Source organism: Pleurodeles waltl, chromosome 4_2 (assembly GCF_031143425.1).
Source record: "Pleurodeles waltl isolate 20211129_DDA chromosome 4_2, aPleWal1.hap1.20221129, whole genome shotgun sequence".
In the NCBI taxonomy this organism is placed as follows: Eukaryota; Metazoa; Chordata; class Amphibia; order Caudata; family Salamandridae; genus Pleurodeles; species Pleurodeles waltl.
In genome coordinates this window covers 384,015,454-384,041,265 of record NC_090443.1, presented here as the reverse complement: position 1 = coordinate 384,041,265, position 25,812 = coordinate 384,015,454, and the positions used below count along the sequence as shown (strand labels likewise).

The 25,812-nt window shown below is 43.5% G+C and overlaps 1 protein-coding gene across 2 annotated transcripts in view; it reads right to left on the bottom strand.

Annotated features, from left to right (window-relative positions):
• NIBAN1 (niban apoptosis regulator 1) overlaps positions 1 to 25,812 on the bottom strand; it is a 317,062-nt gene that overhangs the window by 180,764 nt on the left and 110,486 nt on the right. For both annotated transcript variants that reach the window (XM_069231510.1, XM_069231511.1), the window contains exons 2-3: positions 10,481 to 10,611; positions 2,901 to 3,032 (exon numbers count right to left, since the gene is read on the bottom strand). In XM_069231510.1, the coding sequence (XP_069087611.1) occupies positions 2,901 to 3,032; positions 10,481 to 10,611 (263 nt within the window). The remainder of the gene's footprint in view (positions 1 to 2,900; positions 3,033 to 10,480; positions 10,612 to 25,812) is intronic.

Genomic DNA, 25,812 nt, shown 5'->3' with positions numbered 1-25,812 from the left:
GGTGATAGTGATAGATGAGTAGAGGAGGACTAAGCAAAAGATCGGGACTGAAACCTGGTCTCTGAAATAACAAGAGCCTGAAGAACGAGGGAGAAGAGGAAAAGAATGAAAAGGGATAAGAGAAAAAATGTGCCTAAAGGAATTGGAGGAGGATAGGAAAATGAGGAGATGGAAATTAGGTAAACCTGTTGAAGGAAAAAAGTAGATAGGCTGATAGGAGACATAAAGGGCTATACCGGAATGTAAGCGAGGAAAGGAAAAGGACTGAAGGCAGGTAAAGGAGGAGGAAAACAAAAGGGGAAAGAGGAGTAAAAAGGGTCAGGGGAGATGGAGGGATAAGAGGTGAAATTTAAATAACAGTGGGAGTGTGGCTGAAGGTGGACAGGCAGGAGAAGAACTTATATTAAGAAGGATAAGGGTTGAGGAGAATTGACAATGAAGGGCTTAGAAAAGTGCCATCAGCCCTGAGCACCTCTGTCTCAGTCTAGAGGTTCTCTTTTATGGACGCATGGGGTTGCCTCTTCACTCCAAGTCACTAGCTCACCAGGTTTCCAGTCCCAGGCCTTTCTGTGCTAGTCCAAGGGGTTCAACTGAAGGAAACACAGACTCCATACTGCTCAGGTGCCTTTAGTGAGAGCCACGGAATGGAATCCAGGTCCACTGCAGACAAGAGGCAACCTTAGATTATTTATGCACTCATCTCTTGACTGGCAAAACTCTGTCATGCCTACTAAGGATAGCACCTCAACAGCGCATTGCATTAGCTAAAAGACAATCTGTGGAGTCCCCCATTTCATGTCTACAGGCCTAAATCCTCTCCTGCAGCCACCATCTCCCGGTAGCTGAGACAGTGTGGGGAAGAGATGTCCCAGGCCGATAACGTGTCCACAAGCCCAAGCTCAGGAAGTGCAAGGTGCTTGAATCTGTAGTTTATGGTATTCCACTCAGATGGGTCTCTTAAATGTGCAGTTTCAGTGGAAATTGGGCTGTGTAAAAAGTACCAATTTAATGACTGTGTGTGGACTGAAGACCCCTTTTTGGAAAAAAACACATCTTTGGGGCTTTATGTGCGAGTCTTCTGCATTTTGTTCGAGGTTCTCCTTCATGATCCATGTGCCTGCACTGAGCTGCCCAGATCCTCCCCCAGATGGTCACCTGATTGAGTCCTGCCTCAGTCCCATCACTCCAATTCTCTTCGGAGATTTTACTCCTTTTTAAACTCTATTCTAGTATGTCTCGCCTGGGCATCAAGGTGAAGGGTGGAGAGGTTAGGGGTGTCTTGGTAAAGAGCTCATAGGTCAGGATCGTCTTTCTGTTGCACCACTCCTCTATGTGCTGTAAACACCTAGACCTCTAACCTATGGCCCCTAATTACTATCCATTTATCCTTATCCCTCCTATCTAACTCCCCACCCTCTTAAAATTAACTGTTACTTCATTCAACTGGACTATCATTCTCACATTTTCTCTATGGTCTCCCTCTTGTGGCTGAAGCCTTACTGCATCTGGGGTAATACATCATTCAGTGGACCCACAGATATATTATTTTGTCTGTCTGTGTGCTTCACCTTCCTGCTTCTCGTTGAAATCCATATACCTTTTTACTCTGGTATCTCTGGTTTATTCTGGGGTTGCTACATCACTGCTTCTGGATAAACCCCTTAGCCTTCTACTGTGGTGTGTGGTAACATCTTGGATTCACCATCTCAGTATCTGGGTTTACCCATAGACCACTACTGTGGTGCCTTCACTTATTCTTGGCCATTTCTACTTCTGGGTAGAGCCCACAGACCTTCTTCTGTAAAGTCTTCGGCTATCATTGAGATGTTCCATCTCCATTTGTGATTGGTTCCTATAGTTCAGTAAGGGGGTTCCAGTGGTTTGCCTTTGTATCACATCTCCTCCACTTCGCAAAAGCCCCTCGAGGGGGGAACATCCAGAACAATGACTCTGGAACAATGACCTACGTTGTTAACTCAAGCGGAACCAGGCTTGCGTTAACAACTCTTTTTTTTCTCTGCCTTAACCACGCATGTACTAAACAACGCACATGTGTGGTTAAGTCAGAGAAAAAGGGAGTCACCATCGGGAGGGGACACGGTCAGGTAAGTGGGGCTGGGGCAGGTTTGGGGGGTAGTTTTTAGGGATGGGTGGATTAAGGGCTTGGGGGAGGTCGGGGAGGTTTGTATTTTTCGGGGCGGGGGTATCGAGTAGTTCTGTTTTTTAGAAGTGGTAAGAGGAACCTATTATGATATAATCCATTTTAAATTCCACTGGCAAGAGATCATTATGACCAAAGATTTAAAAAATCCCTTGTAACTCAAAACACAACCCCAGCCATCACCATCTAGTTAACTATCACCTCTAAACTACAAGCAGTTATCTTTAGGACAACCTCTAACCTAATCATAATCCAAAGAACTACCCTATGTTGTCAATTTTGCCCACCCCTTAAAACATTATTTGGTCCCTTACTCTACAAAGAACGTATTGCTAATAATGAAAATGTGTACCTTTCTAATCTCTAGTATTTCATTGACACTTTGAAAAATCATACAATCACTTTTCATAGCTACATTTTCTTTATTTTTTACATTTCTTAAAAAATGTGTTCATCGTCACCTAATGTTCCATAAAGTATGAGTTACCATGTTACAAATGCAAGTGCTGGCTCTTGAAAATGAGTGCTGGTACCCACCTCCTGCAGACTGAACATTGCTGCTTAAGCTCCTTCTCATTTTCTTCTAAATGTCCTCTTCATGCTAAAGATATGGGGGCTTAAAGCGGTCCCACACACTCGACAACACAACCAGCTTGAACCACCATGATTTTGTTTATGAGAAGCACACTTATTCGAGGAAACAATCATTAATTGACAACATTGATCTGCGGAGTCGTACCTCCTTGTTCTCGAAGCACGCCACTATGTAGTCTTTCTTAATCACCACATATCGCTCTTTCCATTTCTTCAGGTCTTCTGCATACAGCAAAATGTCTCCTGCATACAAGACTGTCTCCTGGTCCGACGGAGGCTGAAGGAATATGTTAATTGTTAGAAACAACATGATATGATATTTTAAGCATGCTATACAGGAGTAAGAGATCCTACTTTTAGGGCCAAATGATAGGATTTCACGGCAGTTTCTGCTACACCATTGCTACTTCATAAAACCACAGAGGACTTGTTCACAAAACGATCCTGTTAACTGCATATACAGAGCATGGTGGGTGAAAATGACCCAATTACTTATGCTAATATTCAGAGTTCTATTCTTCCTCGACCCCATCCTGTCACAAGGGAAAAAGGAGAGATCATCACCAACCCAGAACCAATCACAGGACAAGAAGGTGTGCAGGGATGCCCAAGCAGTCACACTGTGATTGTCCTTCAGGTAAGCACACCTGAAGAACGCACAAGAGGCAAATCTCACTTTGTAAGAATTGGGACAAGGCGGTAAAAGCAACGTAAGAGAAAATGCGGCTTTGTGGCCAAGTCGCAGTAAGTAGAATCAAGTGATTAGAATTCTAGCCACTGCTTCATAATCTGACCAAATTGAGTGACTGTGAAAATCAATGCACTTTTTTGAGCCTCAAATTTTGCTTAAATTGGGAGCAGCGAGGTACATGTTTAATCTAGCAATTGGTGACACGTGCCTCATGGGAGCTTGAAAAGGACGATCGGTTTCTCTTGAATGTGCTGCTGAAATATTTTCCAAACTCTAGTTGTTAAAATAATATGCAGTAGTACAACACTACTGGGAGCATTAAATGTTTTGTAGATTGTAAAGACGTACTTCAGGGAGATCTGAGGATCATTAAAAACTCATCTAGATTCACAGATGTTTGGGAATATTTGAGCAAGAAAGGAAAACGCCCTTGAACCAATCCAATTCCCCATTATTATGAGATTATCGAGGGTATGCTATAAAAAGGGAAAGAGGGCAACAAATAAAACTACAAATACACATAGTGGAAGTGGAGAGGAGAGAAGACAAGTCTCCAGTCAGTAAGAGAAAAGCACAGAGGTGCAGAGGATGGCCATTTTGTCAGCCGAGACAGATGGCTCGCTGGCCACTAAGGATTGTTCTCCATTTCTCTAAGGTATGTGCCTCTAAAGGGCAGAAGGGTGAGGTAGATATCAGGCTAGTATAACCAACAACACACGCCAGGATGGCCAACCACATCCTCCACCGACTCCAGACCATTCAGAATGCCACAGCAAGACTCATCCTCCCATGACACACCACATCTCAGACAGCTCCAGTGGCTTCCCATACATAAACGCTGCTAATTCAAAGACCTCACACATCTATACAAGGCACTGCACAACAATGGACCAACATACCTTAACAATCGCCTTCACTTCCACCAACCCACCAGATACCTACGCCCAAGCCTCACTCTCACTCACACACACACACACACACACACACACGCAGCATCCACAAATGCAGAAAAGGAGGTCTTGCATTCTCTATCATACCCAAGACCTGGAACGACCTCTCTCTACACATCATGGCCTCCACCTCACTTCTTGAATTCCACAAGAAGCTGTAGACTTGGCTCTTCAACTAATTCCTCAGGGCTGACTCCCATTACCCTCAATCCCACGCCTACATCCCTGCTCCAGCACCTGGATACCCTACCAGATGATTAGAAGCATTAGACAAATCAACATAATGTATTGCCTGTGCACTATTCACCTTTCAGACAAAATGGTCAAATGTGTCTATAGTTTAGTTGATCTATACATTGCTGCCCTCTTTGCCATTGTGATAGTTGTTCTTCTTAATGTGACGGTTGGGTTTAATCTGAAGGTTCTAATCCCAGTGGGATATCTTGGTGGGCTGATGCACCAACTACCAAGATCAATGGTTAAGTTGCATGTTTGAATCAGAGTACCATATCCCCCACAGAGTTCCAGATTAGGTTGATGCCTATGGAAGATCTGTACAGAACCGGATGCAGAAATTTTATCTACAACCTTCAATTGGAATTTTCCTGACAGCAAAGATCAGGTGGAAGGTTCTTGGTTAACTCCTCTCTCTCTTGATACTTCTTTGTCCCCATATATATTTCTCTTGCTGCTTCAGTTGCCCTTGCTATTACTTTTGATTTCATTTCTGAGCTATCTCTTGCAACATCCCTCTGTATCTTTCTATATAAAACTTTCTCTGTCATGTATGGAATGTTATCACTATGGTGCCTGATATCTCTTTCTCTCAGTTTATGCCACACTTAGCATGAAAGTACAACTTTACACAGAAAGTGTGTATTTATGGGTTTTGTTTAATAGTTTAAGATATGTTGCGGTTTTAGTCCACTGTTAGCCTGATGACTTAGCCTGTGACCATCCACGGATTAAATTTAAAAAAATAAAGGCCCCTCATCGATTGACGACTCTTTCTACTCCTGGCGACCACGGAGGCCACAGATCCAATAACACTGATGCTGATTATCTGGGTACAATATTAAAATTAGTCTTACACCTGTAATTACAGGATGCAAGGCACAATCCTTACGTCCAAAAACATACATAAAAGTCAACATGGGGGCAGGGTAAACACACCTGGCACCCCAAGGCCGTAGTGGAGAGACATTCGATAGGTCCCCACAAATACTAAACAGCAAAAAAAAGTCTACATGCTAAAATTCACTGACTATTTTTCATGGCCATAGATTTGATAAATTTAAAATGGTGCCATTAGTCCCTAGCCTTGACAACTGGGCCACAGATTCTATTCACCAAATATGGTGCCTGGGGTCCACAGTTTTAACAACTAGATAGCTGACTGTAGGTACCATCTCAGGTGATTCAAGACTGTGGCCTGGCTTTCACTTCTTGGCACTGCTACCTCCATCTTGGATATGTCTAGTCTGTGACCTACAAAAAACCTCCACTGACTATCGACACTTTTGTGTGCCATGTAAATACTTATGTTTATGTTCATATCAATATTGCCCCAGGAGTGCACATTCAGACTTCCAAACTGGATTCCGCCCAGGAAGAAGCACTGAATCGGCACTCATAGCAATCTGGGATGATCTTAAAAACACAGACGACCGAAATGGAGTTGCTGCACTACTTCTCTTGGACCTCTCAGCTGCCTTTGATACGGTTGACCATGACACCCTAACTCAAAGACTCCACAAAGCCGGCATACAAGGGATTGCTCTCAACTGGATTACTTCCTATCTTCAAAAAAGATCTAATATCATCCACTCACCCCCCTTCTCGTCCGAACCCTACCTCACAAAAGCAGGGGTCCCCCAAGGGTCAATCATCTCACCTTTGCTTTTCAACATCTACATGATATCTTTACCAGAACTGATCAATGATTTCCATCTCACATGCTGCAACTATGCAGATGACACACAAATACTACTTAAATTAGAATGCCCTAAAAACATTGAAAACTCACAAATCTTCACTTACCTCAGAGCTGTTGATCAGTGGATGACCTGGAGCCATCTCAAACTAAATACCTCAAAAACAGAAATACTCATATGTGGTGACTGGAAAAATGATGACCCTCTGTGCGCCTGGCCTGACAATCTCAGACCACCTCCTCAATTATCCAAGGAAGTTAAAAACCTAGGAATCACCATGGATTCCAAGTTAACTATGAATGCCCAAGTGGACAAATTAGCACGATCAAGCTTCATCACCTTAAAGACTTTACGACGCATCTTCCCCCACCTCGGATTTCCACACAAGGTGCAAGCTACTATCTCGCTTGTACTATCCAAACTGGATTATGCCAATGGCCTCTTCCATGGATCATCTCTATCTGTTATGAAAAAACTACAACGTATCCAGAATTCCGCAGCCAGGCTACTATTACATGTAAAGCCGCAAGCCCAGATCTCCCCTGCCTTGAGAGAACTACACTAGTTACCTGTTGACAGAAGATGCACTTTCAAGCTGCTTTGTATCACCCACAAAGCTATACATGGAACAGGACCGCTTTTTATCAAAAACAAATTTACCAAATACATCCAACAAAGAAACCTCCGCTCAAGATTGGCACTCCGCCTTAGAACACCACCATACAAGAAAAAGACTATAGGTGGTACATCCTTCTCCGTTCAAGCAGCCAAACTATGGAATTCATTACCCCCAACTATAAGAGCCACAGATAACTTTCTTGTCTTCAGAAAACTACTCAAGAGTTGGCTCTTTCCCTCATAACCACCATATTCAAACAACTATGAACTGCATATGCCTATGTTGATAAATATTTTTTTCAGATTATGTGCATATTTCTAGTTATTTATAGTTTCTTTAGAAAATATGTATCGCTACTATGTCATAACAATAAAATGACTAAGTATATTTTACCCATGGTTCTAATTATGTATTGTATGTGCATATATGTGTGTGTATTCATGTGTGTATGTATATATATATATATATATATATGTGTATATGTTGTTTCTGTGCTTGGCATGTTCGTGGGTCATTGCATGGCTCCTGGGTGGGTTGTTATACTAGATATATGTGAATTCCTGCTCTCATCTTATCACACTTATCTACCCATCATCATATGTCATGTCTCTATCAAACTATCCTCCATTCTCACTCTGACTCATCCCAAATCCTTTCTACTACTTTCATCTCCTAAATAACTCTGCCTAAGCTCTTCCCTCCACTTCCACATCTAACTCACCAAACCTCACTCTACTACCATGACCTCCCACACAACCCTACTAAATTCTCCCGCATTTATCTCACCCTGCTACTATGCTCTCCCTAACCCTTCCACATACTCTTCCCTCCTCCACCCCCTTTACTCATCCCAAGCTTTTGGGTTAGTAAATTAAGGATATACTCCCAATTAACACTTCTGGATTTCTTTCCTCCTCCACCAATCCAGTCAATCTAACTAACAAACTCTCATATCGGCGGCTCAAATTAACTCATAATAATACTAAAACTGTACTCATTATTTCCCGATACTAATCCATCACTAATTCTTGTTGGGTTCCAGAGTAGCGTGCTACTCACCGAAAAGCGATTCAACGCCTCGTCAGGGGTAGTAAGCGCTATATAAATACAATTACAATACAATACAATACATTCAAAGTTTAAGGGATGGACATTCTCAACCCAACTTTTTTTTCCAAGTGTGCTAAATTCAGAGCCCCTCTCGTGAGACCGGGGACTCGGTGGGCCGCAGACATCCGTCAACCATTTTACATTGTAATGACCACTGTGACTTTCGGATTGCCTGCCAGTGTAGGTAGAATGCATAAGAATATATAAAATAACTCTAGAAATTCAAATGAAAAAACAGTTAAAACGGACTTATGGTTCTGGCTCAAGCGCACAAAACCACTAAAAGTCTCCAGTTATGGTATGAAACACACACAACACATGCTATAACTCACGTTGCCTGTCATGCACAAAGCAACCAACTGCCACTTGCACAGAAAACTGGGCTCCCAGCTGCGGTAAGCTTTTCGGGAGCAAATAATTCAGGAGTTCCAAAAACTTTTGTGATGTTGCTGTAAAATGTATAAAAAAGTATTAAGGATTTTTGAAAAAAGATGGATTTCGTAATAAGAAAGAATTTTGAAAATGCTGAGATCATTAAATATGTTGAAAAGGTTTGGGAAGTTGAATAAAAATAGCAATGTGAAAGTGTAAAAATACGATTTCTATGTGATGGGTGCTCTTATTTTTCTCTATTTGGGAACACATGATGGGACACTGTCTCCATTTAAAAATGTGTGCCATTATTGCAATACTCAGTGTTACTCACTGAGATGTGCTGGGCTTCTCTGAAAGGTATAGGGTACACGGAAGACAGAATTAAAGGTGCAACAGTACTCTGCTGTTGCTATGTCAACGTACAAATGCTAGGTCAGCCAAGAGGGGAAGGTTACACATAGGTCAGACCCTCAATATTCTGAACTACCTTTCCCTATTCAACTGAATACTAGGGTACAGGAGCTTCTGATAGGTTTCCTAGAAAAGAAATGTGAAAGAAACTTCACCGGGACTCCACAGAAAGACAATGGTAAGCTCGACCCGAGTGGATAATTCAGGTTCCATTTAAAGCATTCCACCTTCCTCACGCCCCTCATCCTTCGGGCCCCTGTAATGTAAAAGGGGCCTGGAATCTTCCACTGGACTTAAAGGTAGGGGGTCACTGGCGGAAAGTCAAATGAGGTCTCTACAAAGCTTGTCGAGGAATCCCTAAAATTTCATTCAAGCTGTTTGATTCAGCAACGAGGAGGTATAAGGAGCCTAGACAAACCTGCCAGCCATCCAAGACAGGGTCTCTGCCACAGCAAAATTAGGGCAAAGGGGTTCGCAGGCAAGATCGTCACTGGGTCATAGGTATAGATGAAGTGTGGAACAGGGACAAGTATTTGAGTTGCCAGAGTCTGAGGTGGTCCTGGGTGTGTCATTACTTCATTTTATGAATAAATATCTTATTTTCAGTTAATCACCTTTATCTATAGGCCTCTACTAATATTAAGGTCATGACTTATGTGCACTGCTGGGGCGATGCTATTTTACTTGGAATTGGTCCACTGATGTACAGGTTGTAAACAGATGATTGAAGCTGGCACATTAAACCAATGATCTTTCTTACTACATAACATGTAACCTGCATGGTACAGGCATCTCTCTGCGTTATATGCAATAACTCACAGCGATTTCTGAAAGGGATTAAAACCTGTGATTTAAGGTAGCACAATCTCTGCAGTCTATATATAAATTCTATAAACTATCCCATCTGCAGGTTATACATAGATATTTGCTATATGACACACCTATTCCCAGTGCAAGCACTTTTACATTGTAACCTGAAACATGCAGAGCCTGTTTAATGTGCTGCTGTTTTTTTATGTGTTTTACTTTTCATCTCTAGTTCATTGTCCTCTTTTTGAAGAGCTGTTTCATTTTATCTGCATCTCTAATTTCTTGACTTTTCATAGTTTTTACGTTTTTTGCTGGTTTTCATTATCCATTACTTTATGTATCGCTTGTCTGTGCCCCCTTTGCTCCACATTTTCTGTCTCTTTTCATTTCTCCACCACTGTGTGCTTTGTGTGTTTTTCTCTTTTGTTTTCCATGATCTCCCTTTATTGTCCTCTTTTCTAGGTAGGGGCCTTTTCTACAGTTTTGAACACTCTTTTTCCACTTTCCACAGCTCATTCCAATTTCACTCTAATCTTTCTCTGTCTCTTTTTCCATCATTTGTCCCCTTTCCTCTTGAAATAATAACATATAAAGGGTAAGTGAAACCTTACCCTCTTTTAAGAACAAGTGTGAAAGCCCTGGAAACCACCTGTATGCCACACCTGCCCGCTACAGTTTCAGCGGCTGGCTTCCCTATTGGCTGCCGGTGCGCCGCCATGATGGTTTTGTTTCCTTCAGGTCAGGATCAGTGAGCGGCATGTACTCAAGCCTCACTAGCTCTTGAAAAGACATCAACACGACGCAATCAGTTGTCGGCGGCCTTACCTTGCTCTTCAGAAAGTGGGCCTGGGGGTCTCGGTGCTGCTCCACCTCATTCCGGATCTGGTGGAACAGGGCCACAGCGTACTGTCGCCTGTAGTGGGGGCTGAAGTTGCTGATCACGGCTTCTGTTTTTCCTGTAACGAAGAGCAAAAGAAAAGAGGGCATATGATGTCAGTTCAAAGAGCAAACACGGGCACTGCGCCAGGGTCAGAAGCGAGGTTCCATACAGAAACGATGCGGTATTTTTCACCCTCCCCCCAGACGATACTACTGCGAATGCATCGCAAGTAACGCACCAATGGACCGCAAACAGTGTAAAAAAATAGTTGTGATTGCGGCTAATTTCAGGGTGCCCTCATTTTAAACACCAGTTTTGTTTAATAGATCGTTGCTTTTAGATTACCGCATTACCTTTCCTAAAATGTTGCTAGGACACACTATTTGATATAGCCGTTTTAACTTTGCGAGTCTGCATATTTGGCGCATCTTTATTGAATATTCGGTGATATGCCTCTCATCCCACCCGAACCCACCATAAAACGGCACGCGATTAATGTGTGTGCAGATGATAATAAGGAGTATTGTATCTCTGTACATGTTCTGAATTAAAGTATAACGATGGGAATATGAAAAGCTTACTGCTAACTCCGTACACTCAATGCTTTTGAGCGTGCAGTATAGGACTCCCCAGAAACAGCATGCAAGTCTTATCAATATTTCACGTCAATGAGGACATACATGTCTATCATTTGTCATAAATTGCAGAAATTACATACTGAATTGTGGATTTTATTTAAAGGGAAACCTCTGATTCTGCACACAGAGTATGCGTTATGAATAGGGTGGCTCGATTTCCAGAACTAATAAAAACTGGGAGGGGCACAGACATAGGACTAAATGACCTATGAGATCTCAGGACTTTTTATATACAAAGATATATATATATATATATATAAATATATATATATAAAAGTTATAATTAGGTTCAGATTTTACACACACAAAGCCATAGAAATTCATCAGTTATGGTTATCTCAAGCAACTATAACTCGCGCCCCACCATGCACAGTTTTCTCATTAACTGCTAATGTTGCAGTGATATCAGCAATGATGTTGTAGAAAATGCCATGATTGATGTAATATGTGGGGTAATTGGCAGCGCGTGGTGAGGATGCAAGTTATAGTTAATTTGGGGCACGAGTTACAGTTACTTGAGATAACTGTAACTGGTGAATTGCTATAGTTTTGTGTGTGTAAAATCTAAACCTAACTATAATGTCCCTGTAACTTTTGTTTTTTTCCAGTGAATTTCTACGGTTTAACGTAAAGTAATATTTCCTTACCATATGTTAATCCAACCGCAAGGCCTGGCCTGCAGCCAAACCTACATCGCGTTCAGCCATGTGCCGCAGGGTTTAGCCACCGGGCCTGACCCGGTGGACCCCATTGTCCTTTTTTTATTCATTATTAATAAAGAGGAAAGGGCTGTGCAACCCCCCTCCCCGAGCTCTGTAAGACCCTGGAGACCCCATCCCCCAGGACAACTAATTAAAATTAAGGTGGGGGAGCACACGCGCACCCCTTCCCAGGCTAAATTTAGACCTAGGGACGCCATTTCTCAGGGACCAGTGTATTTTTTAAGGGGAGAGGTCATTTGGTCCCACTTCCCAGGCCGCATTTGGCCCCTGGGGCCTCATCCCCCATGGCCTGGCAACATATTTGAAGTTGCATGCAGGCCTCCTCCCCCAGGCCGATTTCCCCAGTGAACCCATCCCCTGGGGCCCAGCACCATATTTAAGGGGGGAGTCTGGTATGCGGCCTCGCTCCCTGGGCATATCCCAGCTCCAGGGTCTCCATCCCCTGGCGCCAAACCAACAAAGGCTCGGTGCCATGGTGCTCACCCCGGGCACCCACCACACTATCTTTGGGGGCTGTGGGAGGAGCTCCACGGCTCCTATGGCCCACTCCAGCTCCCAGCATCCAGCAGCAGCCAGCATTGCTCCTGCCCGCAGGTAGCAGCTAATAATGCAGCTCCCTGCGGGCAAGAGCAATCTTTGTATCCATTTCCCTACCGGCATCACTGTGGGCAGGGAAACAGATGACAAGTTTTCTCCCAGAAGGCGGGAGCTTTTTTTAAAGCTCCCGCCTGCTGGGAGCAGACTTGGTGTTTGCTGTCGCTTCACAGGAGATTAAAATTGCTCCCACCAAGAGGCAAACATAGGTCACACTAGCATGGGCAGGGAAACCACTATGCTCCAGGGGTGGGCACTCCGGAACTTAGCCTAAGCCAACCTTGGGGGATGGGGTCTCAAGGGTCATTAATGACTTTGGGTTTACTGCACCAACTGGGCCCTCGGGATGGGGTTCCCAGGGCCGAAAACAGCCCAGGAAGGGTGGCCGTGTGCATCCTCCACTATCATTACATGGCAGGGACCCAGGGAATGCGTTCCTCAGTGCCGAAATCATCACGGGGACTGGTGCCTACATGTCCCCCACCCCTTCATTACTTCATTACACTGTCTGGCCCTTGCAAATGGTGGTCCCTGGGGCTGAAATAGGTCTGGGGAGGGGGGGCTGCATGCCTCCCTCCCTCTTCATTACACAGCCAGGTGCCTGAGGGTGGGGTTCCCGGGTCTGAAAATGGCTCGGGGGGGCACATACACACCTCCCCTTTCATTACATGACCAGGCCCTGGGGATGGGGGTTCCAGGGGCCCAAATTGGCCTGGGGAAGGGGCTGTACAGCCCCTCCACTTATGAAAAACACAAGGGGGATTGGGGTCCCTGGGCTGAAACCAGCCTGGGGAGGGGGCCATGCGCATCCTTCTTCCTCAAAGTACAAATATTTGTATTCCTGGGACCTGGGCCACCCAGGGGTTTTGAAACAAAACAAGCACTGTGGATCACACTTTTTTTTTAAAGCATTTTTGGCCCCAGGCACCATCCCCCTGGGACCTCACTACTAGGCATCTCTGTTTGAAATCGGTCAGATACGCAGACCCTTTTCGTCTCTAGAAATACATATTTTTTCCTTAATTACTTCAAGGCTACTGAATAGATTTACATCACATTACAAAAAGAACTCTTTCTGGATGAAGATGTAGCTTTCTGCCAAACTTGGTGTAGTTGCGTTTAGCGGTTCCTGCTGTAGTCATGTCTAAAATCCCTATTGAAAATTGCCTGGGGAAAATACATTTTCGGGCCACCCTCTTTTCCTCGCCCCCTCTTTACGAATCACCTCGAAACTTTCCTGCCAGACGCTGAACAACTACCAAACAAGGTTTGTAAATTTCATGAAGATTTGTTTAACAGCGCCAAAGTTATTAGCAAAACAAAAAATGATTTTCCTATGGAAATTAGGTCTTAAATATACCTACCTACTAGCGACCACCAGTAGGAGATATATATATGTGTATATGCACACACAATATCAAAAATTCCCTCACTTTCTGTGAAGAAGCTCCAGGGTCAGGCTACTGCTGGGCCAACCTTGACTTAAGGGCCCTATAGTCCTGATTCACACATAAAATCCTGATGTACTGCCTTAATGAGGCGGGGCACCACAGCAGGTAGTCTAAACAAATGAACTTTTGTCCCCGGTGAAAAAGTGCTTCTGCACAAGACTGTAATTAATGTGCAGGTTCAGCTGACTCTCCTAAAAACCGGCACATGCATTTGTTTTAGAATAAAGTGTTGGGATGCTGGGACTGTCTGGGCAAATTTGGGCTGTCTGGTCACCCTAGTTATGAAGCACTCCCCCTTCCGAACTACATATAAAATTTGACGTTTGATTTTAAAATTGTGTGTCCAACGCAAGTTAGAAAAATGCATGTGCCAAAGACTAAGGCAAAGACCAGGACACTACTGCAACTTGCACTACTCACTGCCAATTCCAGCACTGCAAAATGTTAGTACCCTCACAACCACTAATCAGCAAACTTCGGACTAAACAAACCACTCGACTAATTTAAAATGGCCTAAACACATTAGTATTATTCATTTTTAGTGTATATGTAATTGTTAAGCACACTTCTGCTATGTCAATCTCAAAAGTAGACAAAAGTAGACAAACAGCGCCCCCATATGGTGATTGTCATAACTGCCGGTGTTGAGAATTAAGTGCTGGATCTGAACAATGGCAAACACTGTCTCAAATTAAGCATTGAAAGAAATGCCCATAAATTTATTATAAACAGAAATACTCTACACAGTGGTTATTCTGAAAGACTGGCATGGATGTGGTGCTCCAGGACCAACAATGGACACCCCTTTTTTAAAGTTCAGCTGTAAAAGCAGTAGCACGTCAGGTGTGATATATGGAGTTGAAATGTTGGAGAGAACGTAACATTTCCCTATTCTATCATTTGCTTGGGTGTTGATGCCTTATGCATTAAAAATTCATTACGCACTTCAAAATGAAGTTTCATCAGAGGAAGACTGGATTGCAGCCAATGGCTGAAACACTTTGCATAGTTTAAACTAAGCCAATCGAAATAGCTTTCTCCAGACAATGAATACATCTTCCTCACTGACAAGAAACATGTTGTTTGATACAAAATATTTTGAATATTTGTACTTTATATACTTTTATTCAGTGATCTAAGAAATGGCTTACTAGGTAGCTTTTGTAGATCACTTTCAGTACACCAACATCATCAGGGTGCTTTCAAGCCATCACATATCTAAAGGGGCGGCTGACCCCTCAGTTTCTGTCTAATTCGGAATATTTCAAATAAAATGCATATGCGTGAAAAAAAAGAATAGTACTGGTTTCGGAAAGCTAATGTCTGTACGTGAGCACTCCACATCAAGAGCAGAAACCACAAAAGACCGTGGATATAGGATCCTTAGAAAAGAACATACCCACCCAGATCCAGCTCCTACAACATAGTGTAATCTACAATGGAAAGCTCCGGCCTTAACCGGTTTACAGGTTATGAAGGGGCAAAACAGCAGCACTAGGCAAATTTTGACAGGCTATTGCACGCGCCACTGCCTACTTCCACATGATCTACAAAGACAGCAGCCAGCCAAAATGCCTTCATGGTCAGAGGAACCAGATCACGTGGTCGTGGCACGTGCATCACAAGTATCTCTTCCTAAGGGTGTTTGCAGAATGCTAACATACCAGGCCTGGAAATGGGGTGGATACCTGAGGATCCCCATGTTGGACACCCCAAGAGAAGAATGTCCGAAGATTAACTTTATTTTTTATTTTTATTTTTTAAACTTGAAGTGAGACTGCCCTGCTCGCCTCAGAAATGTCTGGGCCTTCATTGGGTAGCTTCAAGTACCAAAAGGTCTCAAGTTAGTAATTGTTCTAAGACGAGGCAGAGCCTCATCTAAAGTTTTAAATGGGGAATATAAAATTAAATTAATTATGTCACTTAGCTGAAGCCATCGAGCCACACTCAGTACGGGGCTGCGGACATGTCACCTGTGGCCCCAACTCCTGAACAGTCAGAGGAAATGTGGCTAAATTCTGCATCACAGACACAAAGTTAGGAGTTATTGCTATGTGTTGGTGTAGCTTGGGCGCATTGTAAAAATAACTTTGTGAGATTACCAAGGGCTGGTAAAATGGCATAATCGCAGCACTCCTACAGATGTATCAGGTGGTGTGAATGGCAAACCATGATAGCCCAGCAGAGCTGACTCAGCCTTTCATCTTTCCGAAGCCAACACACTGAGTTATATTAATTTGACCAACAGCAGCACCTGTAATCTACAGACTTTAGAAAATGCAGAATTACTACATGCCTCACATATGTACATTTAAAAAGCACAGGCAAAGCCAACTGGTGTGCCCTTAACAATTTGGTACAATGGCTACTTTTTTTACTTTTATTGTAAAACATGCCACAAAAATAAAAAGAATAAAAAAGAAAACATTCTACTGCCTAAATGTGATCGTCAGGTGCTTGCAACAAAACATATCAATTAAAAAAGGAATAATGCATATAATTGGAATCAAGTCATATAGGTGGTGAAATGTACTTAAATCTTGTATATAAACCCACATTATTTCATTGCACAGGTGGTCCAAAAAAAGTTAACATTGACTTTAAATTAATCTAACCTGATGACTTAGTTTAAACACTCAAGAATCACCGGACAAAAAAAGTATAGGATGATGAATGGAAAGAAGAAAGATTTGGCAAACTTAGCCCACCAGCTGTGGCACCGGAGTGCAGTTTCCTTTAAGTTAATGTGCACATGTATGCAGGAACAATGCTGTGCAAGAGAGCCAGCGGCTGAAGTGGGCTGACTCATTTCTTCATGCCAAATGGGTTGTATCAAAATGTGAATGGTTGTTGCATGGAGCATGGGACAGAGAAGGCTGAACCTAAGTTCCAGTACGTATGAATTTTCTTTATGGCTTTTTATGAAGGTATAAGGCTGTTAATATAGCCAAACCTCGCCAAGGACAAAAAAGCAGCTAAAGTACATATAATGCACTACACAAAAAACATTTTCTTGCTGTACCTTCACAAGTACTTCAGAATATTGCTGAAAAGATATTGTCTGGCACACATACGTATTCCTAAATATCTTCTACAAAAGCATTACCACATTGGCTTTAGATTTTCTGTTATTAAGGCAATAGAGTTATGGTTTTGTGAACAATACAATATTTTGTTAGATGATATTAAGACAACGATATTCTATTAGCAGATGTATTACAGGCACAACATATCACAAAGCTCAGTGGGATGTCGCATCTGTGTAAAACATATATAATGGTGCGAGTTCAACTCATTTTACAAGTCACACAAAGCCTTTCAGCCTTCGGAGGCAGATGCAGTTGGCATCGAGTAAAATTTATTTTACTGGAGCCAAAAAGGCAAATCGTGTTTGCACTATTTTGCTGTTTGTGTAATGGGGAGTGGAGAACCGTCACTATACTATCGCCTGGATCCGCGCAGCGCATTTATACCTTGCAGTTCTACTTCACGTCGAGTGCCCCATGGTACGCGCCATAACACTGTGTTTTCTCAACCCTTGGGAGCCAGGCTGCGCTAAACTTTTCCTTATTTAGAGCTGGCTTGTTAACGTGAACCAAAGCCAAGGTTCCAACGCGCGCTTCGCCGTACCCTCGCGCCGCCTCTGCAGGACCTTTCCTGTGCCAGATAGAAATGCAGTCTGTTTTAGCAAAAACAAAAAGATGATTACATATTTCTTAAACAGACATGGCCTACTCCTAACTATAAAGGATGGAAGTATCTGCAATATTAATAACAATATAGTAATTATAACAATTATATATTTACGAATACAGCCTGTTTTGTATTATAAGCTTAAAACGGGTTCTTGATAGCCTTTACTTCAAGCCTACTCTGTGGTACTGGTTTTATCAACCTGGAAGCGACTATAAAAGCTCGTTCCGTGACCTACAAATTACTTACAGATTTCTAATGGAAAATTACCGCACTGGACACATTTTAAAACTACTATGACCAGAAGTGGCTTCAAATAACGTTTTGTGGGTTCCGAGTGAATGCGTTTTCCCACCAGGTACTATAACAACCATAGGAGTCCCTTCATGACCTTTTCCAACTTGTTCCAAACCATAAACCGCTCCTGTTCGCTGTGCTTGTGGTTAACAAGGCTATAGCCTACTCTGAGACGGCGAGAATAGCGCAATGCGCACCAGTAAACAAGGGCCCTTCAGAGCACCTGTGATCGCCTGCAGCTTGGGTGGAATGACGCGAGTTCTGGCAGACGCCAGATGCTGTCACGGACAGTGCCAGCCCTGTACACAGCCCTGGGCATATCATGTTCGCGCCACCCAGCACGTGGTCCCGCCTAGCAAGAAGCAACAGAGTTGCCCAACAATCTTGGAAATATCTGTGTCAGCCATGCCCGTCCTTTAGGGCGGAGGAGCCAGCCCCCCCCCCCCCCTTTTGCCCCTCATGAAGAGTGTCTGTCAGGCTGAGCAAAGGTCAGCCTGACAGACTCTTCATGTTCAAATCAGGCAGCCAGGAGCATGGCTGCCTGAGCTGAACTTGGCTGGGCTGAAGAGGTCACAGCTCCTATGGGAGTGACATCCTCAGCTCAGCAAAGGTGCCTCGAGGCCCTTCCCCTCAGTGACGAGGAGGGGAAGCGTCACCGATTGACTTCACTCTGGGCGCTTCAGGTTTAAGCCCTGATGCGCCCAGGGTGAGTGTCAATCAGTGACACCTCGTCACAGAGTGGGGAGGGGTCAGAAGTCTCACTGACCCCATCACACTCTGTGACTAAGTTGGGACTGCTGCCTGAGGCAAGGCAGCAGTCCCAACCCTCCTTGGACCTCCGAGCTAAAGGTAACTGTGTGTGTGTGTGTGTTTTTTAAATAAATGTTTGGTGCGTGCATGTATGTTTGAATGTTGATGAGTGTTGTGAATGGATGTGCATGTGTGAATGAGTAAGTGCGAGTGTGCTTCCCGCCCGCCCCCCTCCCTCCTAAAATTACAGGCCGCCACTGATCTGTGTGTTAGATTTGTCGAGTTTCAAACTATTGTGAGGTATGGAAGCACAAGATCTAACCATCAAGGGAATCCATTATTTTTAGGCCTTGGTTTTTCCACAGCAGCAGACAGGCCTTTTTTTTTTCAATAGATAACATTTCTAAAGTGGGCTTTGAATCATCCCTTTGCAGATGATTGCGTGGCGTTGCTGTCTGGTTTTGATTTAATGGCATTTTTTCCTATTTTCGTGTATGCCCCGCCCAGGAGCATTGTCTTACACTGTTCTGATTGGATAAGTTATTTCCTTTTACTGTATTCTTGAGGTAATGTCTTTATTCTACATTTAGCTCTAAATCTTTCTTAGCTCTCTTGAACCCATTAGCTCTCTCCCTGCACTCTCTCTTTTCATTACCACCCTTTGACCCTCCCACCCCCATCCCTATTTTAGATGTCCTACTCTCTGGGTTAAATTTCCACACATATATATTTTTAAATGGGCTGGAAGTAATGAAGCGCTGTTGGGCCACTCTTTCTTTTTCATCTTTACCATATCACCTGTTTTTCATTTTTTTTGTCTGTCCAGCATGTTAGATCTCTAAACTAAAAAGGACCACCTGTGGCACGATGTAAGCACACACATGGGGCATGACATGCTTGGGCATGCATTATGACACATGAATATGCAGCAGTGGCCATTTTGGAGTGAGGGTTCTTTAATTGAAAAACAAATTTTAAGATTGACAAGAAATACCAGTAGGATGAGAAAATACATGACTTTAGATACGTATAGATGGAAATTAAGGAAAAACTATCATAACAGTCTTCTGGAACACTTTGGCAGTTAATGAAATGCAGACGCCTAACCTCTTGTATGGCCATGGCCCAAAATGGGAATGCTATGTATCTGAAATTCTCTTGTAACTCAAGCTGAGGGCATTCAGTGCCGAGCCCGAACTTAGAGAACCTTTGAGCACCATTTAGGTCTAGTATGATGTCATCAGTGGTGGGCAGCAGACATCTTTATATCTTGACTGCAGAATTGAGAAATCGGAAGTTCACACATATGAGCATCTGGACTAGCGGTAAACCAGGTATTATTTATACTAAATGCCTAGTGTAAAATAAAACTAGATTCAGCTTTGTAGGTAGGTATTATGTGTTGGAGTGGTTCAGCAAGTCCTTTTTGTTCTGTTCCCACCCCCCCACATATTCCCAGGCTTGATTTTGATTGACACTTTCACTCAAAATTTACGAAGATGCGTTAACACCAAGAGTCAACATAACATGTGGATTTATAGGGGGAATGAACAAATGGAGAAATGGAGAAACATGTTTCCATACTGTTCAATTCTATCAGTGAAGTCCTCACTTGCATCCTGAAGTGGTCCATCATCTCAGAGACGTCCCTGGATGCCTGGAAACATGTGAGGGTCAAGAACTACTAAAGAAAACTTTGGCAGACCCCACTCAACTAGCAAACTACAGTCTGATCACCCTTTTACCCTATTCAGCCAAAGTCATGGAGAATGCCATCAACAAGCAGCTCGCACACTTCCTCAATACACACCAGCTCCTAGCCACCATGCAATCCAGTTTCCATCCCAAACAAAGTACTGAGACCAACCTCTTCACAGACATAGACAACATCAGGCTGATCTTTGACTATGAACATACAGGGCCCCTCACCCTGGATGACCTCTCAGCAATCTTTGACATGGTCTCCTATCCCACCCTGATCAGACGACTACATGAAACAGGCATTCAAGAAACCGCCCTCAAATGGATCTGCTCCTTCATCATAAGAAGACCCCAGAAAGTAAACCTGCCACCCTAGCTGTCTGAGGCCACAAACCTCATATGCAGAGTATCCCAAAGATCTTCTCTCAGCCCGGTGACCCCACTGTTGGATCTCATTAGCTAAAACAACATTTACACACCCTCCTATGCAGATGACACCTAAATGATACTATCCCTGTTGGAGGAGAACCCCACAACGAAAACCAACTTTGCCACCTGCATGTCAGTGGTTGCCACTTGGATGAAATCCATCTACTTCAAACTCAACACATACAAAACTGAAGTGGTGATCTTCCAACGGAAACCCTTGGCCTGGAACTCCATCTGGTGGCCAATGGTCCTAAGCCTCACACCCACCTCCACCACTCATGCCAGAAATTTTGGAATCTTCCTGAAAACAAGCAGGACATGATGGCCCAAGTAAACAGAGTGACCCCCCCCACACTTGCTTCCACATCCTGAGGATGCTGTGACAAATCTTCAAATGGCTACCGGTGAACACCAGGGAGACAGTTACACAGGCCCTGATTACCAGCAGTATTGACAACGGCAACACACTCTACACAGGAATTCCTAAGAAGCTCCTGAACAGGCTCCAAAACATCAAAAAAGCCACTACAAGGTTAATCGCCAGCCTACCTCAGTGCACCCATATCAGCTCACATCTCAGAGAAATTCCCTGGCTTACCATACACAAACAGATAAACTCCTCACATTCCCATACAGTGCATTACACAGCACAGGCTATATTTGCCTCAACAGCTGCATATGCTTCCACCTACCTCCCAGGCACTGTAACTCATCCAGACTCTAACCAACACATGCAATAGGCAGAGGTCACTCCTTCTCACTGCCTCTAACGCATGAAATAACCACCCACACCACATCAGGGCCACCTCTTCACTTCTCAACTTCCAAAGAAGCTGAAAACCTATCTTCCTGGCGTTTCAAATATTCACGCCAAGAAGGCAGCTGCCCTTTCATCTGCAAAGCACCTGTATACCCTCACAGATGATTATCATGCTATACAAATAATATAACATAACATATGTTATTACCTAGGATCCCCTTCACTTTCTGATGGAATTGAGGAGACATTCCTAGGCTTCACAGGACCGACGAATAGAGGAATTTAGGACCTACATAGTTCACAAAACTCATAGCGCTAAACCCTTTTTTTCCTCACCAATAAGCCTTTCTTTCTGTAGTTTTTGCACAGCCATTTACCAAAGGCCTGCATTCTCTCTGCCAAGGTTTATCTCACATCCTCAGCGACCAGCCTCACCCCACTCTGAAAATTAACTTGGCCTTGCCACTTACTGGAGGGACTCACCGTAATTAGAGAATAGTTATGCTACAAAAATCAAACACTGTGCAGAGAGAGGTAGTACCCTGAGGCCAACCCACAAACTCACAGCTCTGTCTGTATGCCCACCAGCGAGCTCCACCTATATTGAGCAAACACCTGAACGAAGGCGCATTGTGGAGCTGGAGGAGAGTGAAGGGTAGAAGGGCTGCTGGGAGGCAAGGTGGGGGCACTGTTACACCGTTCAGAGTTCTGTATGTCTTTGTTACTAAAAGCTCCTCTTTTCCCCAGGCAATGTAATTTCCTTTTAAATATTATACCTGTGGTTAGGGATAGATATTTCACTATGGTGCACATCTTACTCAGGGGCAAGGTGTGTCAATGTCTGCAGGTGCTGTACTTCTAACCCAAAGCCACCATGCAAAGAGGAGCGGCCTCACAACTTTCTACGCCAGTAAGACTTACTAATCTAAACTGTGAAATCAAAGGAGAAACGGAGCTGGTATAAAACTGGTGCAGGTATCTGGCAGCCCAGCCATCACTGCAAGTCTTAACAGGCCAACACTCTAGTTACGGAGTCCTGAACGGGAGTTGAAAAAGGACCTCCCGTTTGCCAGTAAAAAATGCAAAGGAACCAATGGACTTTGAGGAAATGATCTCAACAAATGTAAATAACTTTGGTAGCTACTTGTTAGCACTTGGCACTCCTGACTGGTGTACCTGTGCTTTAAGTCTTTTTTTAATGGAAGGACAAGGGAAATTGTGGAGGTGGGATGCAGCCTGCCTGATAGAATCCCTGCAGGAGAGGCAACGTCAAATTTTCTGCAGACAACAACCCATCAAGTTATGCCAGGGACTCTGAAGGCCATTTTAGAATGTTTTTTTTATTTTGTTTTAAGAAAACTCATTTCAAGATGGCCACCTTGCATAGCAGCCATTTTTGAAAAAAACAAACATTCATTGGCAAAGGCAATAAGTCTGTGTCCAGTGTCAAAGGTGAAAGCTACTGGCTTTTCCAGTGCTTTCTGTCTTTGCAGTGAAATGAGCTTTGAACAACCACCAAAGCCTCCTCAGTGGCTGGTCCTTACTTTGCAATAAATCGTCACGGACCACAAAAAGCAGTATAGTCTAACCACAATTACTCTGATTGCCAGCAGCAAAGGATGGAGACCCTTCCAACCAATCAAAAGGGGGAAATGCGTTCGGACTATTATTTGATGGTAGGACTGCCCTTGACTCAGGTGCAGAGAAACAATCTCACAGCAATCCACAAATACCTGTAGTTAGTGAGGTATTTCCAGTGCATGTAAGTAGAACTGGATCCATTGAAAAAGGCTGGCACTGCCAGGTACTTCTCTGGTTCTGACAGTAAACTCGAAAAATAAATTGCCCAGCCCCATTCGGCAGACCTCAATTTTACTCCAACTGCACTATCCTTAAACTTTCTCTGTGCCAGTTGATAAACCTAACACTTTCAGGTCTTTAAAAGGATTATTGTTTCTTTAGTCTAAGCCACATGTAGCTATTTTTTACCATCCCATCGCCTATATTCTTTACACTTTTTTTGATACTCCCGTTATTTACCAACGTCTCCCCTTAGCCTGCAACCGGTTCTATATTTAACTTGCTCCGCCCCATTGTAAAGTTGCCTGGCGCTTTCCTAAGAGGGAGTGAGGTTCCAAAGAGCTGGATCAGACGCATCATTAAATATTTGCTTTGCTCCATGACTTGCAAAGTCCTGTCCTGCAATCTTTCATTACAGAGCAGACAGAGTTGGGTAACTCTCGGCCACTATGATGCAAGTGCCGAGAGCATGCCCTTTTCGAAGCACCATTCACTGCATAGATAACAGGCACACAACAGAGCTTAAAATAAAGAATAAACATAGACCACCCTGATTAACATGCCTGGGGATTCAACATGCAATAAGTAACCAGAGAGATCCCAACTAATGGGGCCGCTGAGGTGAACCTCTGAGTGTTGGAAATGCCCTGGCTGCATTTGAATATCTGACCAGTATGAAGGAATAGAGCGATGACTTGCAGAGCTTGGTGAAAAATATAATTGTACATCTTGGAGAGCTCCCAATGTCCTGCTAAATAAAAGCCGTTTTCAGATCAGGCCTTTTGCAGTAATTATCCATCACCACTAGATGGCGCCAAATGACTACCTTACCTCTGCTTATAGATGTGTCAGTCTTGCCTGCATGTGGTACACAGCCTTCTGTAGCAGAGGCTCTACACAGCCAGCACACAAAACCTGCATTTATCTCTCCACTGTCTCCCAGGGGTACAAATGGTCAAATTGAAAAACTTCTGCACCATTAAAAACACTTACAGGGTAACAGACCAAAGTAAGACTCAACCGCAAAATACACTGCCAGCAGGAGTCTCAAGCTGACTTCAGGCAAGCCAAGAACCCAGGTAAAACCACGAGTAGGACTCCTTGACCCTGCATGAGGGTGCTGCCCTCTCCTCTCTGACCTCAAAGCTCAGAAGCAATCAGACCTCAAAGATGTCTCCACACCCATATTCTGACCAAAATGGGGTCAGAAAAAAACACCCATATCAAGGGATTAGGCCCAACCAATCATTGTGGAAGCCATTTTATGATCATGTCCATCAGGGATCTCCGCAGCCTCCAAATACAAATGAACAGGATGGATCTGCCATTGAAAGTAGTGGCAGTAAACTACAACTCAAAGAAGTGTCCATAAAGTTTTATCAGCAGGCAACCAAATATATAAAATAAATGAGTTAAACAACAAAACAATCTCAATGCACTTCCCAACCCAGAGACCAGAACTGCTTTATGGAGCCAGTCTAGGGGAACACTCATGCAGACAATTCTTACCCTTTGGAGCTTACATAAGATTAAGTAGTTATATATGTAAAACCTACAAAGGTGTACGCTTAGATCCAAAGCATCCTTCCATAGTAAATGGGAGAAATGACAGACCAGGCCCAGTGTGATTCACTGACCAGTCACTGCATGAAAAATTAAGAGCAAAATGTTTTGGACCAGGCTTCCTACTTACTTGGGAGGACCATCAAACCCTGATGGGTCGTCCATGGGAAGTTGCTCGAGTCTGTAGGCATAGTCAGGAAGTTGTGCACATCATAAAGCATACATGACACACAACCTACATTTTGCTGGCATGTCTCCAGTTTGGATGGAACTTTATAGCTGTTGGAGACTAATTGCATCTCTTTAAGCAAACATATAAGACAGGATGACTTTAGGCATGCCTAATCTATATTATACAGAGCAACTGCAGAGCAATGTCCCCACTCCACAAAAGAACAAGCAACTGGGAAGGCTTCAGCCGTCCATGAGACCTTGATCAGTGCTTGAGTACAAGCAGGGTGACCTCAAAGTTGCTAGTCTTAGGCAGGCAGTCAACCTTCAACAGTTCTTGGAGCTCTATAAAGCACTAACAGAAAGTACTAAAAGAGCCCCCATGGTTGATTGTGCATACTACACGTACAAGAGTGACTTGAAAGTGATAAGGGGGCGTGTTAACATCAGTTATCACTGGCGAGCCTCGGGGATCATCTCTTGGCAGGTTGGCACTATGTAACCATCTGAGAAACCCAAAAAAGTGCCCCATTTGATTTGTGCGATCTGCATTGCTTGGGTCCACATCTACAAGGTTGAAACTTTCAAGGAAAAAAACGATGCCAGTAGTTGGTTGATCAATCTTCGGAGAGAACATATCCAAAACATCTATGAAGCTGCATTTGGCCCTATGTGTGGAACAGCAGCCAGATTCGCTATGGTGCTGAT